Source organism: Lonchura striata, chromosome 2, assembly GCF_050655825.1.
Source record: "Lonchura striata isolate lonStrDom1 chromosome 2, ASM5065582v1, whole genome shotgun sequence".
In the NCBI taxonomy this organism is placed as follows: domain Eukaryota; kingdom Metazoa; phylum Chordata; class Aves; order Passeriformes; family Estrildidae; genus Lonchura; species Lonchura striata.
The window spans coordinates 49973914-49994265 of record NC_140704.1 but is presented as its reverse complement, the minus strand read 5'-3'; the positions used below and the strand labels follow the sequence as shown (position 1 = coordinate 49994265).

The window sequence follows — 20352 nt, the reverse complement described above, 5'->3', positions numbered from 1 at the left end:
AGAAATGGTGTTCTCCAATTTAGTGTTCCCACTGAAACTCCAAACCAGGCATAACTCATTCACTTTCCCAGTCACCCTCCCTCAGAGGCAGACTGGGGAGGAGAACTGGAGGTACAAAAGGTAAAGATCACATGTTGAGATAAGAACAATTTCCTGGAAAGAGCAATGAGATAAGAAAACAAGCCAAAACTACTACAGTATCCATAACAAAATGAACGAGAGGGGCAAATACTTTGCATGAGATTGTTTGGAACTGGCACCATCCAATTGCTTCCTCCAGCTTGGAACCAGCATTACTCCACCGTTCCTTCCACCACACTTACTCAGATGGAAGAGACCCTGTGAATGCAGGGGGCAGTGGGTTGGAGACAAAGATAACCACACATCCGATGCCTATGTGGCAACAGAGGATTTGTTCTTTGAACCCCTCTTTATAAAGGACATTTTGAAAAACCCAGTCTGGATAGCTCATTGGTCTGACCTTTGATACCACCCAGCTCCTGGACCAGTGTGATGACTGCAGCTTAGGACGGAACATAATTGGCTGAGGTTCCTGTCTGTCAACCCAGGGGCCAGTTTACAGAACCAGCTGAGTTTTTTATCTATAGCTGAATTAATTGCCCAGTACAAGCCAGCTTGTACAATAATAGGACCCCTTCCCCAACAGCCCCAGCAATGACCTGGGGTGGTATAGAACAACCATCCTCTTCCTTTTGCTACTGAAAAAAATCCACCCTGTCCTGGCCAGAACCAGGACACTCATGTAACAAGCCAAATATATCCAAAACACTTCTCTCCATTTAAATTGTTTCTGTGTCATGTGCATCAAGGGTTCTCTTTAATATCAGTATTTGAAGAAGATATTTCGTTATAAAGTTGTGGTCAGACACAATTTCCAGGCTCAGAGGCAGCAGCCACTGGTAAGTCCATAGTGACAACGCAGGTTCAAGGTCAGGCCAGAAGGCCATTTGGCCTAGGTCCAAACTGGAGATGTCCAAGACTGCGATGCCTACAGTGTTGCACATGTGGGAACAATCTGAAAATTATTTCTCCAGTAAAGGGAGGCACCCCAAGTGAGGTTTCCTGGCAGAGTTTCTGGGAGGAAGCCTCTGCTGAAGTGTCATCCAGCTTTTTTTGGAGAAGCTTCAGAGTCAGCTGAGGCTTTTAGAAGACCTCTCTGAGCAAGCTGGCCTTGAAGGTAGGAAGGTACAATCCTGGTCCTTCCAAAAGAAAACTGCATGCTGGGGCAAAAGGAGTCCAAAGAATTGACCACAGGAAATAACACTGGTGTTGTTATCTTCATCAATATGTCATTCTTCCTCTAGAGCGTGGAGCTTAAATTCTGTCACACAAAGAAGGGGAAATAATTCATCATGTCAGTGCAGTAATGTAGTATTTTCAAGTCAAGGTTTTCAGAAGCAAGTGAAATTGGAGTTCTGCTTCTACTGTTAATAGTGCAACTCGAACTCCATATACTGCACCAGCATAATTCTTCTGCCCTGTGAGTATATAATGATAGTTAAGAATGTCATTTCAACTTCATAGAATAAGATATTATCATAATATCTTATTAAGTCTTCAGTAAAGTACGTCATTAGCCAATTTCAATTTTCCCATGGAGAAACGTGAAACCCACGTGTGAAAATTAATATGCTTGAATGGACTGATGAAACAAGTTTCAGCAAGGAAAAAGACTGCCCTGAGCACAGACTGAAGGAAGTGGTATCTTGGCAATGTGAAACACTTCACCTAACATTTCTGTTTGTCAGTCTCAATCAATATGTGTGTCTGTTTCCCAGGAATCAATAGAGACATAGTTCTTTACAGTAGCCATGAGACCCTGGAAGAAAAATCATCTAAATAGCAAAACACAAGCCCATTATCAAGGCTTACAAATGATCAACTAAAAAAGGGTTCTGAATATTTGCATTTGCGATCCCAGCATTGGATGCAAAGAGAGTTTTCTCCAGAGTAAGCTGTAGATAATGCAGCACATATCTGAAGTCAGTTACCCCACTCCCCTGCTTACTCCTTTTCACACTGAAATTTGTATCCCTTTAAAGAGCTTCTATGTAGCATCATCATCACTAATGTCTCAAATAATTTCTAAAATCTCTGTATATTAAGTATACCCTTTAAAAGGTTATTCATACATTTGTATGAATTCTAATAAGAGGATATAATAGTCTGCAATAATTTACAGGTTTATCTTAAGCAGCAAAAGCATTTTGAAATTAAACAATTTGGACTGTAGAAACATGAAAACATGAAAATGCCTTCTGAGAGGGCTTCTTTGGGAATGTTATTTTTAACCATGTTCCATTTCTGTCTTAAATGCCCTTCCTTAGCAGATGGCTTGGGTTTGGACCTCCAGCTTTAATCTTTATTGGTCCCAGAATGAAGTTTTTTGCGTAGTATAGCTTCCTTTATTTCAATTTGGAAATGCTTGATAGTCAGGCTTTGTAAGCCTCAGTGCTGAAGCTCATTTTGTTGTTTTTTCCTCATTTTAAATCTATATATATTTTATGAAACACAATGCATTGCAAGTCGTGGTAATACCTGTTTGGGTCATTGTTAATTCCAAAGGATGGGACACTCTTCAGGATCACAAGTTTGGGAATGTTGTTGCTATCATGAAAACAAGTTAATATCAGTATTCATATGTTAGTGTTAGTTCTGGTCTCAAAAGTGTTCATGCACACTATGTAATTGGAAAAAAGAAAAAAGGCAAATTTTCTTAGGCTGAAATATCACTGTTATTATCAAGAATTCATGGCTTTCAATACAGCAGTGGAGGAACAATGAAACAGAAGTAAAGCTAAATGTTCTGAGGTTCCTCAAGGGTCAGTGGGGAAAGAAAATCAACAGCAGCAGCTGCAGCAGTCTCATCAACAAAAGAAAACCCTTGTGCCTCCCAAAACCAATTTCCAACAGTGCCACAGTCCACGTTCTGTATGAATTGCCAGATATTAAGTTCACATGGATGAAGAGAAGCCTGAAGTCCTTCTGTCTCTTATAATGGCTTTTTCCTTCAACTTAAACTACTGCTTCGGGGCAAGGAGCAACATTTCAAAAGGAGAAATACTTGCAAGAGGTATGGAACTACCAAGGAAAGACCATTTGGAGAAAAAGATCGCATCAGTTCTGCTCACATTGATTGTAGTTTAATTTACCTTGGGATCTTGTTAGTTTTAGTTCATTTGTTAGTAAAATGTTGTCATTGGCTCTTAGGGAGTTGTCATACTTAGTTTCATGTAGGCTGTTATTGCTGCAAATGAGATAAAATGGAGCAGCAGGATTTTCTGGGCTGGATAATGTAGGTGCACAGAAGAATGTCACCCATCTTCTTTTCTGTATAGGTTAAAGGCATTCCTATATGGGTGTGTGAAGCAAGACCCCAAGAATTATTTAGCTATTTTAAGCTTATTTAAGGAATGTTGTGATTGTCTTCATTATAATTAACAGCAAGGGAATTAATCTAAAAATAAGATCATGACTACAAATCTGTGATATCACTATCACTGACATAGCATTTTACAGAACTTATTTTTTATTTTGCCCTGTTGCCACATAATGCATAGAATTCCACCTTACATGATTATCTTTTTGCTCTCAGTCTGATCAAATAATTTCAGTCTGATTTTACGCTCCTTATTAATCATTAATCATTAATCCTTATTAATGCCTACAAGAGTAGGCATTTTTGTGCTAATAATCACAATTTCTGAAGTCTTCCAATGGGACTCTGACATAAAATGAGGCTGTGGCTACAGAAAACATCAGAGGGCACCGCTGTTGAAATATCATTGGTGAGTTCCTAGGCTTTTTTATGTCCTTTTAAAGAAGGTAAATAAACCAGAATTTTTAGCTGTATTAACCTGCAGAATTTCAATGCTAATGGCTTCATGTATGTGTGTATGCTCTTTACCCATCCATCAGGTTTGGGTAGAGATAAGTTTGTCAACTAATCACAAAAAGACACAGCAAAATCATGGAGTCCTTTGACTTATTACTAGTATGTTCTTCATAAGACCATGACATGGCCATGGGCATTCTGTCACGACCTGGCTGGGCAGACCCCAGGCTGAGATATAAGTTTCTTGTGGGACTTCCCCCACTTTGCTGTTGCTGGCACCTGTTCAATCTCAGGTAGTCCTAGCTTTGAAAAATCTATTGTTTCAGAACACATAGTAAAAATTATAATTAACTGGTTTTAATTGAGTATTTATGTCTGTAAGTGTTCTTTTTATTCCACAAATTACATTTAGTTTTTTGAAAGTACTTGCTTTTTCCCTTAGCACTAAGCTAAGACATTTATTCTTAGGCCTTAAATGATCCAGTAAATTTACAGTACACAATTAATTGCAACAGTAGCAAGTTTGGCACACCATGCTGTTAAGGACAGCAGGGTCTGTAGTGGTTTTATAATGAATTCACTCAGCAAATAGTAGCATACAAGGACATCTGACAGCTGCTTTCCCCAGCTAAATCTCACCACTGAGACGCTATTCCAAGAAAAATAACAAGTCAGGCTTGGTTAGTAGTGCTGCAGCTTGGAATATGAGTTTTGACAAGGGAAAAAATCATTTGTACTGTACTAGCTTTTCATGAGCTGGGACAAGGAGTAAATCTCTCCAATGGCAAAATAAAGCTGTCAGACAGCTTTTTCATAAGATGCCATTGGACATCAATACGACAGTTCTCCCTCCTGATCTTTTTTATAGGTTGCTAATTCTGAAAGAAAAGTCATCTCTGCCTACATATTTGTGGATTCAGGCACTGACATTTTAGAACGAGTTATACTAGAACAAAAATACAGACTCAATAAATAGGACTACCCCTATAGCCTTGCTGAAAAGTTGCTTTAGCTAAAAATCTATCTCTAGGAAAAGATACTGTATTTGCTGCTATATATTTTGAGATTGATATATATATATGTATGAAATAAGTTCACTCAAAAATTAACAGGCAAATATCCAGGCACATGAGAATACTTTGATGAACTGAAGAACACAGAAATAGCCATCAGCCTGAGGCTTGGTCACCATTAAGGCAGTAATTTTGTTTTTCAAGCACTTGAATAGGTTTTCTTTTGTCTTTACTGGACATAGATCAAAAAATTTGGGCTTTTCTCATTTGGCCACTTTATATGCACCAAAACATAACTGAAACCTAAGAATTATGGTGAGGACTGATTGCAGGGATCTTCTCTTCCAGGATAAGTTGGAAAGCCGGAACTCCTGGTAGGGCATCTGAATGTCTGATTTTCTGAGTTTCTGGTACTGGAGGTCATGGAAGTTCTTCTAGTTTAGGGTTTAGGGAAGTTCTTTTAGTTCTAGGGTTATGGAGATGGTTATCTTTACCTTCACTTTAAAGTACCCTACTTTATGACTCTAGAGGAAAAGGAGACAGCAATTAATCCTTAATGTGCTCTTAAGAAAACAGTAAATAGAGTGTGTTGTATTAACATTTACTGAAATTTTCTATGCTTTTCACAAGTATTGTCCAATAATTAACTTCATTTTCTATTAAAATCTTAAGACCATTTCCCTTTACTGGATTACGTTTGAGGTATGGCATAATTCTGAGTATCTTACAAAGGAAAAAAAAATAAACACTTTTTTCTAAGGACTGTTGCATTAAAATGCTTTGGCCATGAATTCAAACATCACATCGACTCTTATATTAGCAAGCAAGGCATGTTTCAGAGTTCTCTTTCTGGGCTGCCATTAAATCTTATCTTTTCAGGCAGATTAAACAGTCTTTGCAAATAAATTGTACTGTCAAATAGACCAACCACTTTAGCAAGCTTATAAAGAAAACAAGTGTTTGAGGCTAGTTTTAGTAAAAAAAAGAATTGTTTGCTAGTAGCACTGTGAAAAAAAAGTCAGATGTGAGTGCCTACAAAACAAAAATTAACATAAATAGCAAACTAAAAGTTTCAGGTTATTGTTCCATTAAATGCACAAGTAGCTATAGATTAGGTGTTCCTAGTTTCCTGAAGTGGCCAAGGGTACTTCTAATTTCTTTTCCTTTTATTGTTAGGTTTTTGAATGTCTCTTTTCTCCCCCAAGTTTCCAGTGTGCTCAAATGCCTCATTCATATTGCCATGATGGTTTGACTAATCTCGAGTCTTAGTCATTAGAATGGTGACTACTGATGCAAACTCTATTCACAAATAGTAAACACTCTTTATATTTTTCCCAACTGGTTACAAAAAAAAAAAAAAAAGGTTTATCAGTTAACAAAATAACAAAATGAGACCAGCACCATAAGAATTGACTTCACTTACAATTCTCATATTAAATTCCTGTATATATGTTTCACAGTACATTGATGAGCAAGAAGTGTTACTGGAAAAAATGTAAAATCAGTAAAATATTAATTAAAAAATAATCTCACTACAACCACATATGCAAGAGCTCTCCTTTTGTTTTAGAAGGTTGACTCAAAGTCAGTTCCTACACAAGTACTGTCATTGAAATGTGGAAGTGTGACCTGCCAGAGTCTTCTCTGAGTTCTTTTTTCACAGTTTGAAATGATTCGGCCCTCTGGGTGACCACTGAAGCTGACAGAACCTTCTCATAATCCACTTGAGTTGTGAGCAGGAGCAGAATCTCTCACAGTTTAGGTTCTCCAGTTGTCAGCATCCACTCTTTCCAGGAAACTCCTCAGTTTCTGGGTTTTCAGTCTAGGTGGGCACTTCCCAAGACTTGAGACAGGGGCAACAAACCTGCAAAGTATCTACTCAGCTTCATGTTGATCCAAAACATGCACATAATATTAAAGATAAGGAAAAATCAAATCAGCACAAAACAAACCAGGCCAGCAAAGCCTATCCGGCTTTGACAGCACTGACTTTAAGAATCCTAAACTGGATCGTGTGGATGTACTTGATATGTGAGTGATATCAAACTCCTTTTGATTATTTTTTCAAAATACTAAGTCTTCAAATGCTCAGATAAATGGCTCACAATGCTCATTAAGAAGACTTGACCTGATTGGAATAGATACTGCTGAGGGTGTGAAGAAAAAAGCTGGCAATAAGAAGCAAGGTGAAAGCTGTGAAGCTCACATTAGCATGTTGAACTTTTCAAACAGTGACAAAATTATTCTTTCACTGTCTGTTTTTTCACTGCAATAGCAGATAGAATTCCTGCACAGGTGTTAATGAACCATGACCTTAAATCAAGTTGACCTTGTGTGAGGCTAAATGTACTGGGTATTATAGTGTAGCTGAATGCAAAATGCATGTTTAAAGAAAGTATCTTATTCAAAAATAGAAGAATTATACACAGCTTTCCACATGGGCAAATTGAATTTTATAATTTTTTAAGTATTGTCTTTAATTTCATCATCATATATTACCCCTGGGAAATAGCTTTCATTTCTACCTATAATTAATTCAGCTGGCCAAAGTTACAGTATGTTTTTGAAAAATGTCTTTGGGCCTATTCTTCCAATAACAATGACTGGGTAATTAATTCAAGCTATTCCATTAAAAAAAGTAAAACATTGAGCAAATTAATGTTTTCTGAAAATAACAACAACAATACAAGTACTGTAATTGTTGTTGACATTCCTTAGTATTTAATGGAGATCTATAATACTAATGGAAATTGGAAAGGACTGGAAAGGACCCATTTAATTCAAAGCTATCCAGTCCTGTAAATGAACAAATAATTTCTTCCGGGGAATAGCTAAATATAGTTGTTAAAGTTAGATAGGGTCCTCAATAAGTAATTTTTACTGGTCTTGTTTTTCAGAGGTTCTGAGCCATTGACTTCCATTTGAAAGAATCCCTAGCCTTTCTTTTTAACTATTTTCTTTGGTTTTAAGGACCATATAGAGGTCAGAAAAATTTCCAGAGCAAATGGAAGAGATGTATTTAACTTCTCCAGGTATTTTACAAATAAATACAGTCATCAGCATTCTAAGGGCTGTATTTTGAATGGAGTCCTCTGAATGCAGACTGCCATGGAGCATCAGTCCACTTAACTCAGTTCTCTGAGTTCTTTTAGTATTTCTGCTTCAGTTACTACTACTGAACACCTAGAAATAAGAGCCCTAACATGTTGAAAGTAGCACTATTTTAGTTGATCATTTGCATTTAAAATTAATAAAACCAATAGTTTATATTAAATAATCAGTAGAATACAAAGTGTACTTTCAAAAGTTATACATTTTGAGACCAGATAAAGTTCACTTTAAAAAGTTATACATTTTGAGACTGTTCAGCTATATTAGAAATAAATATATTATTGACTATTAAGAGTTCTGTTCATACTACATTAACTTTTGTTGGGTATGGTTTTATATAAAATGAAATGGTTCACACAAAGATGCATTTATGAGATGAAAAGGGAATCACTTTTTTTATGACACTGTGAGAATACAAATAAGTGATCTGTGAGAATACAGAAAAGTATCCTTAATCATTACTTTTTCTTGAATATTCTGTACAGAAAAACTTAATAGAAAACATCAATTACCAGATTCTTTACAAACTTTGATCTAATAACAGCAAATCTGGCCTACCAGATTTGACCAAAGTTATACATTTTGTTACACATTTATGATAAATATATTTATAATTTATATATTGCTATACAAAGTTATACATTTTATAACCAGCCCTGCAAAGACATTGCAACCACTGTTAGATGCATTACACGTAAATGTTAAAGACTTCTGTCTCTCTGTGTGTGTGTGAGACAGGGAGATTCAAATCACTACAAATATGATTTGAGTCGGATGTTATAGCCATGCTCATACGTCTACATACCCCAATAAAATCATATTGGCCATTTTGTCCTTAGAAGACTATTCTTTCTGTGAGGCCACATGATCTCTTAAAAATTTGGTATCTTTATCCATTTTCTTGGTATCCACACCTTATTCTGATACTATCATTATTTTTCTGCTAAGTCACTGAGCACACAAAAGCTTGCAAGGGGTTTCTCTTCAAGAACAGACATGGAAAGGCATCCTGGTCATAATTCAGCACACACAGACTTCAACACTTCCCACAGCATCCCTCAAAGGAGAGCTGGGTTATACCCAGACAGGAGTTCTGCATCAAGACTTTATTCTAATCAAAACCCCTTTGCAGGCAGTCTTTTTCCTCCTCCATCTTCTCATTATGCTATTTGTCCACAAAAGCTTGGGGGGGGGGGGTTGGGGGGGAAAAAGCACTCAGTCAACAACTCAGAGAACAACTACAAAGCTTCCCATGACTCAAAATTTATATATAAGTTAAGAAAAGATACTTTAAAAAAACAGAAGAAATATCTTCTTGTATCACTTCTCTTTTGCAATACATTCAAAAACTGCTTTTGGTTTTTAAACTGAATTTATATACTCTTGATTCCATTAGACCAACATTTTTGATAGCTTAGCAAAATAATAACTTTTGGTAAAATAGTCTGATACTTAAAATTACATCCATTAATGATCAATCTTCACACTGGACTGCAGTAATCTACTTGGATTACCCTTTTCCAAAACCTTACCAAGCAGGAAAAAAAAAAAAAAAAAAGCAAAGGGCTTCTGGGCAGAAAGATTTCCATCCTCAAAAGGAGACTCTAGAGATATAAAAGAGAGTGAAGTGTGAGAGAGAAACAGTGATCCTCTTTCTAATATTTTTTCCTATATAATACATCCTCCTCCCTTCTAGCTTTTCTTGTCTATTGTTTTTTTAATCTCTCCATTTGCAGGGTTTTACTCTTTGTTATGCTCAGTCATAGATGTATCTGCAACATGACTGCATAACATTCCCAGTTTGAAGCATATGAACTTTAGACAAAACGTTGCTCATCCTTTTCTTGGCTGACACAAAGCAGGAAGACTGAAAATCTCATTTGATTTGACTGACACAGAACAGATGGGACATAACTGTGTCTCCACACCTTTTATTAACCAGAGCTGTAATTATTAACTATAATATTGTTATTAACTGTAAAGGAACTCCAGAACCTCTTGTCTGGCCACTGTGGTGTAGGATGGTCTGGTGTGACACATTCCTGTGCCTGGGGTTTTGTCCCACTTCATGGATCCCACCTAATGAGAGCTGCCTACCAAAATCTCCTCTGTTACAAGCCTTAGCACAGTACACCAGGCAATCAGTGCTGGGTGGTGTTCACAAGGCAGTGCTGTGATTATTGGTTGTGGGGATGTTTAGCAGCATACGTCCTGAATGCAAAACCCTTAAAATTGTATATTATGTTCTTGACCTTTTGGAAATTTTAAACATGCATATTAGTTTCTTCCTAAGTTTGTGCTCCTAAGCCTGAGGGTAGGTCTTTTCTTCAGAATGAAGAAGCACGGGGCTTAGTATATATAAAACCACACTAAACACAATAAAAACAATAGATGTGAAAAACAGCTCTGTATATACCAGAATACACTCATGGTTTAAAACTGTACATCAATTGTCATTTAAATGAGTTCAAATATGCCCCATTTCTGCCTGTCATAGTGGTCCATGAGAGCAATCACTGTAGTCTGTAATTCTGCCATCACTTTCATCTGCTTTAATCATTCTACCTATTTCTGGATTTTTGATCTGCTTTTTGACAATTAAAAGTAATCTTTTTTCTCCTAGTGCTTTAATTAGCAGTCTTGCTTCCCAGTAAATTACTTGCTGACTGAATCATGCAATCCTTCACTTGACAGAAAGGATGTAAACAAAGAGAATTTTGAGCAACAGTCAAAACATCAGCATTGGTGCCACAGCATAAAAACTAACTTCAAAGATGAGATTATAAAACCCCATAAAATAGGAGTTTCAGATATCATTAATTCTGTAGCTGAATCCTGTATTAATGAAAGCAATTCTGTCATTTTCTGTAGAAAGATAACATTTACCCTTAAATGTTTTTTAAATAATCTTTTGTACTCAGGGCTACATACTCTCTGAATTGCTAGATTGCATTGCAGGTTTGGAATGCAGCTGCAGCATTCGCATGGCACATTCTTTTAACATGCAGCACTTTGTTCTGTGATAATTGAGTCACAGAAGCTAAAATGACTAATTCAGAATCTAGAATAAAGTCACATTATTACCACACCCATTGCATTAGCACTAGAGCTGAATGGTCACACAGTGCAGGTCAGCAACACCTAATAAAACCTTCAGCCACCACGAATTCTTCACATTACTATATTTTTGTTATTTTATATGATGATAATTCAAATAAATTGGAAAAAGTATTTCCAGAGAGCTGAGCATTTTCAGGATTTGGTCCTCTTTAAACTTGTGTAGATATCTGATTGTTCTCTTCATCTCCAGAATTTAATTTTCTTGAGAGTTTGGTGCGAATTACTTTCAACTTCTGTCTGGAATAAGTAGCTTTATGGTCTAGATGATCAAATCTAATTGTGAAATGGCTATTTTAAGGATTCTGCCTGTAGTTTTGGGGGAATGTGTGAGATGTGCAAACTGCAAATTATGAAAGTAGAATATATATTATGTAGGATTTTATTGGCAAAATCTATTTCATAGATTAATTTCATTTAATATAAAATTGCCAGCAACAGATTAGATGAGGGAAAAGAGACATTTAAAAAAATATGTTTATAGGCTGATCTCAGTCATTACTTTTCAATGTCAAAAATTACTACTTACATTGATACTGATGAAGTTATTCATTTTATTTGAAGTTAAGTTCATATCTGAGTCTCTTCCTAAACCAAAGGATATAAATTATTTTCCAGTAAGGGCATTTTTTCCAAATTAGAAATTAGAGCAGAGATGGTTTATTTATTTATTTATGTGTTTGTACATTATATCTTAGATGGGCCAAAAGGATTATAAATAATCTCAGAGGAGTATATGAAAATATCCAGTTGCAGACCTAATGCAAAGATGTACGGTTACATCAAAGTTCAGAACACCTCTGCTAAAGCATTACATAAAAAAACATAATGCTTTTTTTTAAAATTGTTAAGATGATTTTGGAGTTTGATAAAATGATTTTGTGCTTTGTTTAAAACCAGCTGGTGAGAGCATGATGAACATGTTTGTTTTCTGGTGATGACAGAATTTTAACTTTCAATTAAAAGTTGTTGTTTAGAAAATAAATAAATAAATAAATAAATAAAAAATAAATAAATAAATAAAGCACATTTTCCTGCGCAGCATTCAAGGTCAAATATTGAAACAATCCATCTGATAGCTTAATATGTGAGTTTGAAATTAATTGAAAATAATTATGGGATCTGTCCACATATTCTCAATATTCAGAGTACAATTAAACAGCTAAACAAAAAGCATATAAGATTTAAAAAAAACCATTTCAGTCATTATAAATTGAGTGAATACAAGGAAAGAAAATGTGTTCTGCTTACCTGGCAAGGTCCTTTGGATACCTTTAGCAACAGTGAATTATTTTGTTTGCCAGCAGTGTGGGATGGCTCCTGTTATGTGTTCTTAGCACTGGCATATTAAACATCTGAGTTCAGTTAATGCATTATAGAGCTCTACCTCTTTGCTGCATCATAACCTTGCATTTTCATTCCTTGCAGAAGGGAATCCATATACCTGGTGGGTTGGAAAAGCCAATGAGAAGCACTACTACTGGGGCGGATCAGGACCTGGCATTCAAAAATGTGCCTGTGGCATCGAACGCAACTGTACTGATCCCAAGTACTACTGCAACTGTGATGCTGATTATAAGCAATGGTGAGTGCTTTGCAACAAGGCAAGATGAGAATGACCCAATCTCCTAACTTTTACAACACTGCCATGACTTTGAATATATCTTTTTTCTACATTTCCTTTCTTACCAAAGAAAAAAGGCAAACTTTGTGATCCCTCCTGCAGTGTCGACCCATGCCTGGATTTCCATTTTACTCATGGTGTCTCTGATGGTTAAATATAAGGACTGTATTTATGAATTCCAGCCCACTGAGCTATAGAAAATAAGGCTAAAATTGCAAAGGCATGTCCTCATAAGAAAGCCCAGCATTTTGGTTACCCATGCAACTTTGTCTCCATCAGATTCAGTTATACTGCAATACAGAATTAATTTTATCCCTGCAACTTCATGGTTTTTTCCCCAGAATTTCTCCTCTTTAAAGTGTTGTTTCTGCAACACTTGAATGTGTGTGATATGTATTGAAATCACTCATCTAGTACCTCCAACTCTCATTATCTCTCTTTCATGAGGAAAAAATATGTTTAGAACTAGACGTGTATTATGGAATGAGGCTCTGTATTTTGGAGGAAGTTACCAGACTTTGCATGAAATAATTTAATTAATTAAGGCAGAAAAAAGAGATAAACTTGCATATCTGATATTCCCCATAAACATGAACAGACTGCATAAAGCTCATCATCATTTCAAGTGAGACCCTCTCTGGTTTACAACACTTTGTGGGCCTTAATTATTTGTGTCTTCTTTCTCATGACAGGCAGGATTATATTTTACATGATATGCAATGTTCAGTGGCATATTGAAACCATACTTTTATGAACATTTCTCCCATTAATAGCAATCTATGGGTAATTGAATCAATACTGGCTCATAAACCATTTGAGGTTAATTGAGACATTCTACAGCTATTAATGAATGTAGAGGTACAGAACTGTAGTGATATGTCAGAGACTAAAAAGAAAAAAAAAGAGAGAGTAGGAAGAATCACCGAATCACAGAATAGCAGCGTATGAAAGGGACCTCAGAGTTCCTCTAGTTCAACCCATCTGTTTATGCAGCATCAGCTATAAACTGTTGCCCAGTACTTTTTCTGGAGAGTTTTTTAATTAATCCAAGGATGGACTATGCAGCTTCCCTGTGCATATTGTCTCTGGTGCTGGGACAGGGCACTGTTGGAAAGAATCTGACTCCATCTGCTTTGCACCCTGTTAGGTATTTATGGACACTGATGACATCCCTCTCAACCTTCTCTTCTCCCAGCTAAGCAGCCCCAGCTGCCTCTGCTTCTTTTCATAGGAGAGATGCCCCAATCCCTCTATCATCTTAGTGGCCCTTCATTGGACTCCATTCAGTAATTCCATCTCTCTCTTGCACTGGGGACCACTGAACTGGACCCAACACTCCAAATGTGGCCTCACTAGTGTTGAGCAGGGAGAAGGATGGCCTCCCTTGACCTGCTCTCAAAACTTTGCCTAAGGCACCCCAGGATACCATTAGCTGCTTGGCCTCAAGTGCACATTGCTGGCTCATATTTACCTTGGCATCTACCGGAATTTTTAGTGTTTTTTGCCAAGTTACTTCCCAGCTGGATGGCTCCCAGCATATCCTGGTGCATGGGACTGTTTCCCCCAGGTGCAAGGCTTTACACTCTTCACTGTTGAATGTCATGACATTTCTGTGAGCCCACTTCTCCAGCTTATGAAAATCCTTCCAGATAGCAGCAGGACCCTGATTGGTGTGATCTCCAAGAATGAAGTATGAAAAAAACAAAAATAGACTAATAAAGGAAACCTTCCAGGCCCTGCAAAAATTGTAGATTAGGATGTAGAAAATCAAATATTGCTAGAGACATTGCTACCCTAAGCTTTGACATTGTTAGGATAGTAAGATGTTAGCTATGATATGGGATGATCTGCAGAACACTGCAGATATAGAGGATTCAGTTTTAGAGACAGGATAATCACACATGCTGCCAAACTTCAGAAATATAATTATATAGAGAGAATGAAGAATATAAAGTCAGATGACTCCAACTCAATCATAGGCACTAGAGCAGTGTGGCAGGAGAGATGTAGGTTTGGTTCTGTGTCAAAATGGTAGCAATAAAAGGAAGATATTGTGATAATAATTACAATAATGGTAGAATTAGGAGCACTTACAGTTTTCATTGCCTGAGGCACTGGATGCATATCCATGAATAACAAGGCTCTGTACCATATGTTGACTGTTTTCCTTTTACAAGAGAAATGTATGGGGAAAATGGCACTGGATTTTGACTTCTTCTTGAAGATTCCCCAAGAGTCACAGATGATAATTTAATAAGCAGCATTCACTCATTAATCTTTCTGTAACCTCTGCACCCCCTATATACACTGAGATTATGTGGATTCTACTAATAAACAGATTCATATGGTTATTAGATTTAGATCTAAAATAGGCTTATTATCATAAAAGATCTACAACTGTTTACTCAGAACTTCATACAATACATTATTACATACAATATTTTTTTACATTAGTATCAGATGTTTTTCAGAACAACTACTATTCATTGCAGGACATTTTATGAAAAGCAATTATACCACTGGATACTATATTTTAATCTGTGGTGTGTGTAAATCACAGGAAGAAATTAAAGCTATATTATAGACTTTAAGGACATTTTGTCCAAGATTCATTTTTTTCAGTTTGGTTTTGGCAGAATCTAGTCTTTTCCATAGTCATATATTTTGGATTTGGGAGTTATTTTGAGGAGTCCTACTTAGGAATTTTATCTAGCCAGGTTCATCAATACCTAAAAAGCAAGTGAGCTCCAGAAGAAAGGAGACATTGATGACTTCAGTCATCAGGGCAAAATTCAGCTGGGGCCTCCAACACACCTGTGTCCAATTCTGGTGACAGCAAAACAGCTCCTGGTTTGGACAACTGAATATGTAAGAGTTTATGATGAGCAGACAAGCCTCAGCGTCCCAGCTCATATATTAACAAAGCAGCTTGCCACATCTTGACACCATAGCTCACCAGCACAATTTCTTTTAAAAGGATTTACAATCCCCTAAAAGAGAAGGGCTGAGTAAACACCAAACTGTGGCAGAGAGTTCAGGTGGGACTTTTGCAGTAATTGCAAATCTTGTCCACAGCTGGGAGCACCGCATTTGGTTGTGGTATGCCCACAGTGATGTTCTGTTCCTGGTCAGGCAGTGTTGGAAAAATTGTTTTGGGGTTTTTTGCAGGGGTAATCTACAGAGGGGAGAAGGCAGTAGCAGAGCAATAACTATATTAGAAAAGATAAGGAACTAAAATGGGAAAAGAAGATGCTGTAGAAATTGTGAGGATGAAAGGTGAAGAAGAAGAGCAAGATGCAGGAGAGAGATTTTAAAAGGAAATTGAGGAGCCACTGAAGAATAGGTCAGGCGGGATCAGAATTATGTAGTACAAGTAGAATATTGTCCACTATTTTTATTGTAGAAGTTAGAAATTGTGTTAGAAATTAATAAAGGAATTAAAAATTGATTAATGATTTTATAGCAAAGATGGGAGAATGTTTCCCTGGAGATCTGGATTCTAACCTTGTGTCTCAAACCACATTCCTGCATGATGCTTCTTAAGTTTCATAAACCATTTCTTCACAGAACAGTCATTAGGGTGATCCTAATTTTCTGGGTATCTAGTGGAAACCCAGAAGTCCACTTTGTGAAAATACCAAACATTCACAGCTGCAACTAGAATAAGGGATCACTCTCTGAATGCATCTAATGCAGTAATTCAAAGAAAGAAAAAAAAAAAAAACAAAAAAAAAACCTAAAAAGCATGTATGTATCTCAGATGGAACACTAAGTATGAGTGTTTTTAACATTAACATCTTCCAGCCTCAGCATCCAATCTAGAATGCAAATTATGCCAGCTACTCCATCATGAGGTACTGCAAAGATAGGTAGATTTATGAAGCAATCATCTGCTGTAATAATGAGCACTATAAAAAATCCAATGAGGAGATGTGGTCTTTATAGAAAGATTTTAAATAACATGTTAGATATAAAATGGTATCCACATATTGAAGCATGAGAGTAAATTTGGAGAGTAGGCAATGTTGTACTAAATTAGTATTGTCTGCATCCTGTACTGAATAATGCTGAAGCTCTCCAGAATAAATAAAAATTCAGGGACCAGTCAAGGATTGCATCATCATGGCAGGAGCAGGGGACTAATTAAAGCTCTTTAAGCATCCTGAAATGCTTTTTTTCCAAAATTTTGTTTTGATTTTTGATTTTTTTTTTTAATCAAGTATGTGAGTAATTTTAAGAACCAGCAGTGTTAAGTATGGATTCACTTAAAATGTAGCTTTTCCCAGGGATTAGTGTATACCATAGGCTTGGTAAACCCTACATCTGTATGGTTTTTCTATTAATGATTTTTAAAATTCCACATCACACATTGTCTATCTGAATAAAATAGTTGCAGAACTATTCAGCACATGCCTAATGTGTTGATTATCATGCCTGGATGGTAAACAAGCCAAATGGTAAATACTGGTAAGGAATATGAGATACAAAATTCAAATTTATGTGTATTTGCACACATAGTCTAAAATAGAACATGATTCTTTAGAAACTTATGTTGTTGCTGCAATGTAATTATAAAAAAGTCATTTTTATCATGGTAAAGAAACAAAAACATAGATGGAAGAGCTTCACCCAGAGTAATCCTGCCAAAATGATCCTTAGTCCCAAATTATCTATGATTTGTGTCCAAAATGAAATTAATTCAGAGTTAAATTGATCAAGTTGTATAAGAAAGGTTAGATTTGCTTGCTAATAGAGATCATTTTTTAAAGTGTGTGTGGTTGACGTTTAGATTGCCTCAATCTCAAGAGAATAAAGGTAGCTGTTATGAGTATCAAGAAGTTCTCTGGGTTGCTATTAAACAAAATATATAATAAAAAAATATATTAAACAAAATATAATCAAATTATTAATTTTAGATAAAACGTAAGACTTTTTGAAAAAAATCTTATTTGAATAAGAACATTATTATTATTAAAATATAGGCAGTTCCTTTAAAAAAAACACTGTCATTGTAGAGATAGGAGCACTGTACTCAATATGTAGCAAATGTAAAGCTCTGCAAAGAAATTTTGATTCCTACTCTCATTTGAGCCTAGGGTCAGTTAAGACTCAGATTGGCCAAAGTTTCTACACCACAGGGTCCTTGCTTTTTATTACAAAGACACAATAAGTCAGAAGACTTATAATATGATGCTGTTCAAGGATTTACTCAGAAAAGGTGACATAAAAAGCTTTTTCATTTAGCGCTTCCTGATGTGAATGCACTTCAGGTTACAAAGTCAGCCATGGACTTTACTCCTGACTACTGATGTGGTTGCTAATCTTTCAAGAACTATTTGGTGGCCCAAAAGATGATCAAAAGGCTTTAAGCAGAATTTGCAGATAAAATTGAGAAAATCAGTGTAGGGAACCTTATTTATAATCTCATAGTTTGGATATTAAAGTTTCTTTCTCCAGGGTCTGTCAAATTGCTTTATTTTTGTGAGGTGTTTTACAGAACACTCTGCAGGATGCATCCCTCTTCCCTTCACAACTCTTGTCCTACAAAGGGAGCTTCAAAAGAAAGTTTCAGGTCATGGAAAAAGATGACTAAACACAGCTCAGAATTGCAAGTTGTTTGAGTGACAGGAATATGGGTGGATGTTGAAAAGCCAGCCTGAAGCTGTGGAAATAACCGATAGGTCATTTGTAGCCACACTTAACAGGCTATTAAAGGCTCCTGGAGCTATAGGTAGACATCAATGATTAAGTTTAGTATGTAATAATTACCACTGAAATCATAGAAATTTTAGTTCCTGACTCCCTGAGGCACTTTTGAAAATCCATCTGTCCTTTAACCTTGTGTGCTCTCAGTAACAGAGCTGCTGGTGCAGAGAGAGCTGGATAGGTAGAAGACAATGGCTTCTCCTGTCCTTTGTTAGAAGCTGCAAACAATGTCTCTGTATTATTTTTTTCCATTACTTTCCCATCTAGGCAGCCACTGGAGTTTCCAAAGAGGTGTTAACTTGATCAGAAGTGTCTAGGCTGTGGAAAGAAAACAAAAACCAAAACCAAACAGAAAACTTATGGTTGGCTCTATGCAGCTGCATTTTGTTTAAATTTAATTACTATTTCTAGTATTATGTAGAGAAAACTTAAGTAGGTAAAAGGGAGGAAATTTGAATATACCTAAAAGAACTTGAAGGACTATAAAAGTACCATTGAAGAACACACATGACTAAAAACATTATATATTTATATATGTATGTATGTATGTATGTATGTATGTATATATATGTATGTATATACAAACAAATAATTTTAATAAAACTAGACAGATTGCATTAAAAATCAAGCATTTATATATGGTAACCTCATATTGAAACAGTAACTTGCAAAAGAGGCATTTTTGCTAAAATAGAGGCTTGTCTTTAATAAGAAAACACAGTAGTTTTTATTACATGAAACAAACAAACAACAAAGAAAAAAGCACAAAACAAAATCTAACAAACAAAAACCCAAAACCAAAAACCAACCAACCAAACAAAACAAAACAAAAAATAATTTAAAAACCCCAGAAATTTATCTAATAAAATTTGTGACATGCTGCTGTTTTGCTGTTTTACTGTTTTACTTCACATCTTTATCAGATGATTAATCACGATTTCCTATAAATTTAGGAAACTTTGTAGAATTAGGCCACAGCACTTTGAAAACTTTCATTCAACATTTTTTTTTAGAATTTAAAGGCCATCTTTGAAATGATAGACAAGAAAACACTATTAGTAACTGTATGCAGTAATTACATCTCTTAATCAAATAAAAGTTAAATATCAAAACTTTTTTTTAGTTATGCTTAAGGAATTAATTAATTTTGTTGATGAAGGCAGGGAAACTTAGCTGAGAAATTGCACTATTTCAGATGGCTGTTTTTCTTGAAGAGACAGGCTTTTATAGGTCTTTTAGAGTTACCTCACAGAGTTCCTTTGTACACTGACATTGACACCTAATGTTATATATTTCCATTCAGTCAAAATTTAGCACTTTGACAGTAATGTAACAGAATAAAAATTTGCATGAAGAGGGACACTAAAGACAGAGAGTCAAGCATTCAAATCTTAGGAAATATAAGATTTAATATAGCTGGTAGTACTTCTATTCCTTATGAATGATATATTTGAGCTGAAACTTTCACCAACAGACAAGCAGATAGCCAGAAGCCATGAAGCATGAAGTTCATTCCCTCTAGTTACAATTTGGCCATTAAAACTACTCCAGTAGTGAAAACGGTCAAGTGACTGGGTATTAAATAGACTACTGTCTGTCCTATGTTTCTCACCTGTGCTCATCAAATGTAACTGGTATGTAACATTAAAACATAGTTTGCATGCTGAAAAATGTGAAATCTTCCTTAAATTAATTCAATTCTCTTATTTTTATAACCTCTTCTATGTTTTTATTTATAAAAACTATATATACCTTGTGTTTGTCCATTATTCATTCCTTGTTTTTACTTCTTCCACAAGACTGAATGATTTTGTTACTGATAACAACAGATTAAAAGTTTGAGGGATAAAAATTTTGAAGTGGAAAATTTTGGTCATGCTACAAATGCGCTGAGTAGTGCCTTTCAAACTGTCCTTTACTTGTGC

The 20352-nt window shown here is 35.8% G+C and overlaps 1 protein-coding gene across 5 annotated transcripts in view; it reads left to right on the top strand.

Annotated features, from left to right (window-relative positions):
* Window positions 1-20352, top strand: part of CNTNAP2 (contactin associated protein 2) — a 1072692-nt gene that overhangs the window by 866931 nt on the left and 185409 nt on the right. For all 5 annotated transcript variants that reach the window (XM_031503926.3, XM_077786381.2, XM_085573411.1 and 2 more), the window contains one exon: window positions 12526-12682. In XM_031503926.3, the coding sequence (XP_031359786.2) occupies window positions 12526-12682 (157 nt within the window). The remainder of the gene's footprint in view (window positions 1-12525; window positions 12683-20352) is intronic.